Genomic DNA, 4,071 nt, shown 5'->3' with positions numbered 1-4,071 from the left:
TGTCTTAATATTTGTACTCATTCTCAAAATTCATATGAACTTGCGTCAGACTTCCCAGACCTCAAGAGTCTGAATTTCGGATTCAGACTACTTTCTGAAATATGTTCAAACATAAGAGAAAATTGGACAACTTTCTTCCAAACCTAACATTGGGTTAACTCACAATCAGTCTTACATTCAATTTAATCCGACTCCGTTTCGGGGACTTCAGACAAAACGAAAGCATTTTTCTCTCCGCTAGGTGGCGCCAGTGTCGGTAAAGAGCCTGCTGTTGTTAAAAACGTTTTTTTCTGTTAAATTTTTAATATTTTTAACCCGAAATGGCCATCACTCTATTGGCTATGACGAAACACACGCTCCCATACCAAATTTATATCTGTAGCAAACGCGCGAGTTTAACAATTGACATTTGAAGTTACCTCTCGCGGTTGGCTCCGTGCCGTCGTTCCCTAGGGTGCGTCAGGCCAGCTCCAGATGAGTGCAGGGAAGAGTCCCACATCGGGGACATTGCCCTACACTCAATTTTTTACCTAGACGGTTCCTTGAAGTACGTCTCTCCTTTGAGGTTCGGATGCGAACATTATCATTTCACCGAGTTACGGGAAAATTTCCTGCTGCCACATTCAGACAAAACAATCTAGTAATTGAGACAATTTTGTCTGAATTTTTCAGACTACGACCTGTCTGAAAGGTTAAGACTTGTGTAAGTCTGAAAATTTCAGACCAGGATTTAGTCTGAATTTTCAGTAGGATGTTCTGCATATTTACTTCAGTCAAAAAAGTCTGAATTTTCAGCAAAATTTTTTAACAGTGCAGTTTAATTGTTAAACAGGATTTCTCAAAATTTCTTGGAGACTTAAACGCATAGAAAAGAACCTTGCTCCTGATCAATATATGGTGTCAATATATTTTACAAGATAAAATCATCTTGAGAAATATAGCCGCCTTTCAACATCGAGTGCCAAGATTTTAAGACAAGTTACTTGAAAAGTCTGCCCTCCTCACCCTGCACCATCCCACGACGGGCACCGTGTCAGATATTGAAACATACATTTCGGGAAGATAATATTATATGGGGAAATATGTGCATCATATATTAACGGTCACCAAGATATACCCCCATATATAAACCACGTATTGCGCAAGATAATTTGCAATATATTGAGCAAGATACAATTATATTGATAATGCATGGAACATATATTGAGTCATATATTGACACATATTTTCCATATATTTTCCTTTTTGCAAGGGGTGTCCCAAAGTCATAAGCATGCGTTACGAAGTCGTATCTTTGAAAGCCATTATCTCCCGAACCAAGGTGATTAAAGCTCAACTTGAGTTCGGAAAATGTAGATATTGACGAGGAGAACAAGAAACAGTACAGACAAGGTCGCCCCGACGCAGGAAAGTTTGAATTTTGGTGTCCCAAAGTCATAAGCATGCGTTACAAAGTCGTATCTTTGAAAGCCAATGTCTCCCGAACCGAGGAGGTTAAAGTTCAACTTGAGTTCGGAAAAGGTAGATATTGACGAGGAGAACAAGAAACAGTACAGACAAGGTCGCCCCGACGCAGGAAAGTTTGAACTTTGGAGTCCCAAAGTCATAAGCATGCGTTACAAAGTCGTATATTTGAAAGCCAATATCTCCCGAACCGAGGTGGTTAAAGCTTAACTTGAGTTCGGAAAATGTAGATATTGACGAGGAGAACAAGAAACAGTACACACAAGGTCGCTCCGACGCAGGAAAGTTTGAATTTTGGTGTCCCAAGGTCATAAGCATGCGTTACAAAGTCGTATCTTTGAAAGCCAATATCTCCCGAACCGAGGAGGTTAAAGTTCGACTTGAGTTCGGAAAATGTAGATATTGACGAGGAGAACAAGATCCAGTACACACAAGGTCGCTCCGACGCGGGAAAGTTTGAATTTTGGTGTCCCAAAGTCATAAGCATGCGTTACAAAGTCGTATCTTTGAAAGCCAATATCTCCCGAACCGAGGTGGTTAAAGTTCAACTTGAGTTCGGAAAAGGTAGATATTGATGAGGAGAACAAGAAACAGTACAGACAAGGTCGCCCCGACGCAGGAAAGTTTGAACTTTGGAGTCCCAAAGTCATAAGCATGCGTTACAAAGTCGTATATTTGAAAGCCAATATCTCCCGAACCGAGGTGGTTAAAGCTTAACTTGAGTTCGGAAAATGTAGATATTGACAAGGAGAACAAGAAACAGTATATACAAGGTCACTCCGACGCAGGAAAGTTTTAATTTTGGTGTCCCAAAGTCATAAGCATGCGTTACAAAGTCGTATCTTTGAAAGCCAATATCTCCCGAACCGAGGTGGTTAAAGTTCATTGTGAGTTCGGAAAATGTAGATATTGACGAGGAGAACAAGAAACAGCACACACAATGTCGCTCTGCATGATTTTTACCGTTTTTCGGTAAGTATAGTCCGTTTGCATGCGGTATGCCTATTGGGGATTTTTGTGGCCACAATTTTGTGGCCACAATCACGCTCGTTTGAGTTTGAGAGTGCCAAAATTTATCAAGTCATCTCGGGCCAAGGTTGACCCCGACACTGACAACAAATACTTTGACAATCTGCAGGAAACGCTTCAGGGAGTGCCACCGGAAAATATTTTGAACTTTGATGAAACAAATGTCACTGACGACCCAGCTAACAAACATGCCATTGTGCGGCGAGGAGAGAAATACCCCGTAAGTGTCATGACAACCTCTAAGTCTGCAATTTCTCTAATGTTTGCTGGCTCGGCGGCGGGCACTCTTTTGCCGCCATATGTTGTATATAAAGCCAAAGAACTATGTGAAACTTGGACTGCGGGAGGCCCACCTGGAACACGTTACAACCGTTCGAAGTCAGGATGGTTTGACATGGCTATATTTGAGGAATGGTTTTGCACAACGCTTCTGCCATGGGCAAGGGCTTTAGACGGTCCCAAAGTAGTTATCGGCGACAACGTTTCGTCGCATTTCAGCAAGAATGTTTTTGAGCTTTGTGCCGAAAATGACATTAAATTTGTCTGTCTTCCGCCAAATGCCACTCACTTACTGCAACCACTTGACGTCGCCTTTTTTGCTCCTTTGAAAACTGCATGGAGGAATATTTTGAACGAGTGGAAACAGAAGTCCCGCAACAGGACATTGACATTGCCGAAACCAAACTTCCCAGAACTCCTTAAGTCTCTTTTAGAGTCAATTGAAGGTAGGGAACTTTCTTTCGTTGTTTGCCAATTTTATTTTAAAAATTTTAAAAAAATAACACAGCAATATTTATTTTTAGGAAACCGCGAGCGAAATCTGGTTGCGGCTTTTAAGGCTGCGGGAATTCACCCTCTTGACCGAAACCAAGCCCTGAAGAGGATTCCGGGTGCACTGCCGTCTCCTTCCAGAGAGCAGGTGTAGGGTCAGTTGGGGTAATAATGGGACACTGAAAACTTGGGGAAAAATGGGACACTTTCTAAACTTGACGACTTTTGGCATTTTAAAACGTCCTACAATGACATGTTTGTGCTTAAAATGTTCATTGAGGTGTCTAGTATTCCATTAATCATTCGGCGGGACAATAACTGCTCATAGAAATGAGAATTAAGAAATCAAGCGAAACATAGCAATTATGGGTTTTCTAAAGGTTGGAAAAATTTGCCGCAGAGGTCATCTAATTAGAACACTACAGAACCCCCCATAAACAGAAAAGTGAAGTATTATAGTGTGTTGGAAAGCTAAAAGAACGAGGATTTCGATCCACCAACTCATTTTGACATCAATGCATTCGTTAACTTGCAATTGTAGAATTTTCCTGTGGGGTAAAAATGGGACACCACTTTGGGGAAAAATGGGACACTCCTGGGGTTAAAATGGGACACTTGGTTAATGGTAAATTGTGGCCTTTGGGGAGAAAATTTTCAAAGTTGTTCGAATTGACATCTCTGAATGGAAATAGATAGGCCTCGACAATACAAACAAAAAATGTCAACACATGCTATGGGTTTGGACGGATATTTAAAAAGTTAATAGGCTTTGAAAGTAACAAATAGTCGCAAAAGGTCAAATTGCAC

General features: G+C 41.1%; 1 protein-coding gene across 1 annotated transcript; it reads left to right on the top strand.

The window, feature by feature from the left end:
• The first annotated feature begins 2,852 nt into the window (after positions 1 to 2,852).
• On the top strand, positions 2,853 to 3,418 carry LOC117645575. The gene is made up of 2 exons (XM_034385877.1): positions 2,853 to 3,218; positions 3,297 to 3,418. Exons 1-2 carry the CDS (start codon positions 2,888 to 2,890, stop codon positions 3,416 to 3,418), a joined length of 453 nt encoding a protein of 150 aa, XP_034241768.1. The 5' UTR covers positions 2,853 to 2,887.
• The last annotated feature ends 653 nt before the right edge of the window (positions 3,419 to 4,071 follow it).

This window comes from Thrips palmi, unplaced genomic scaffold (assembly GCF_012932325.1).
Source record: "Thrips palmi isolate BJ-2018 unplaced genomic scaffold, TpBJ-2018v1 HiC_scaffold_18, whole genome shotgun sequence".
Taxonomy (NCBI): Eukaryota; Metazoa; Arthropoda; class Insecta; order Thysanoptera; family Thripidae; genus Thrips; species Thrips palmi.
This window is presented reverse-complemented; position numbering and strand designations above follow the sequence as displayed.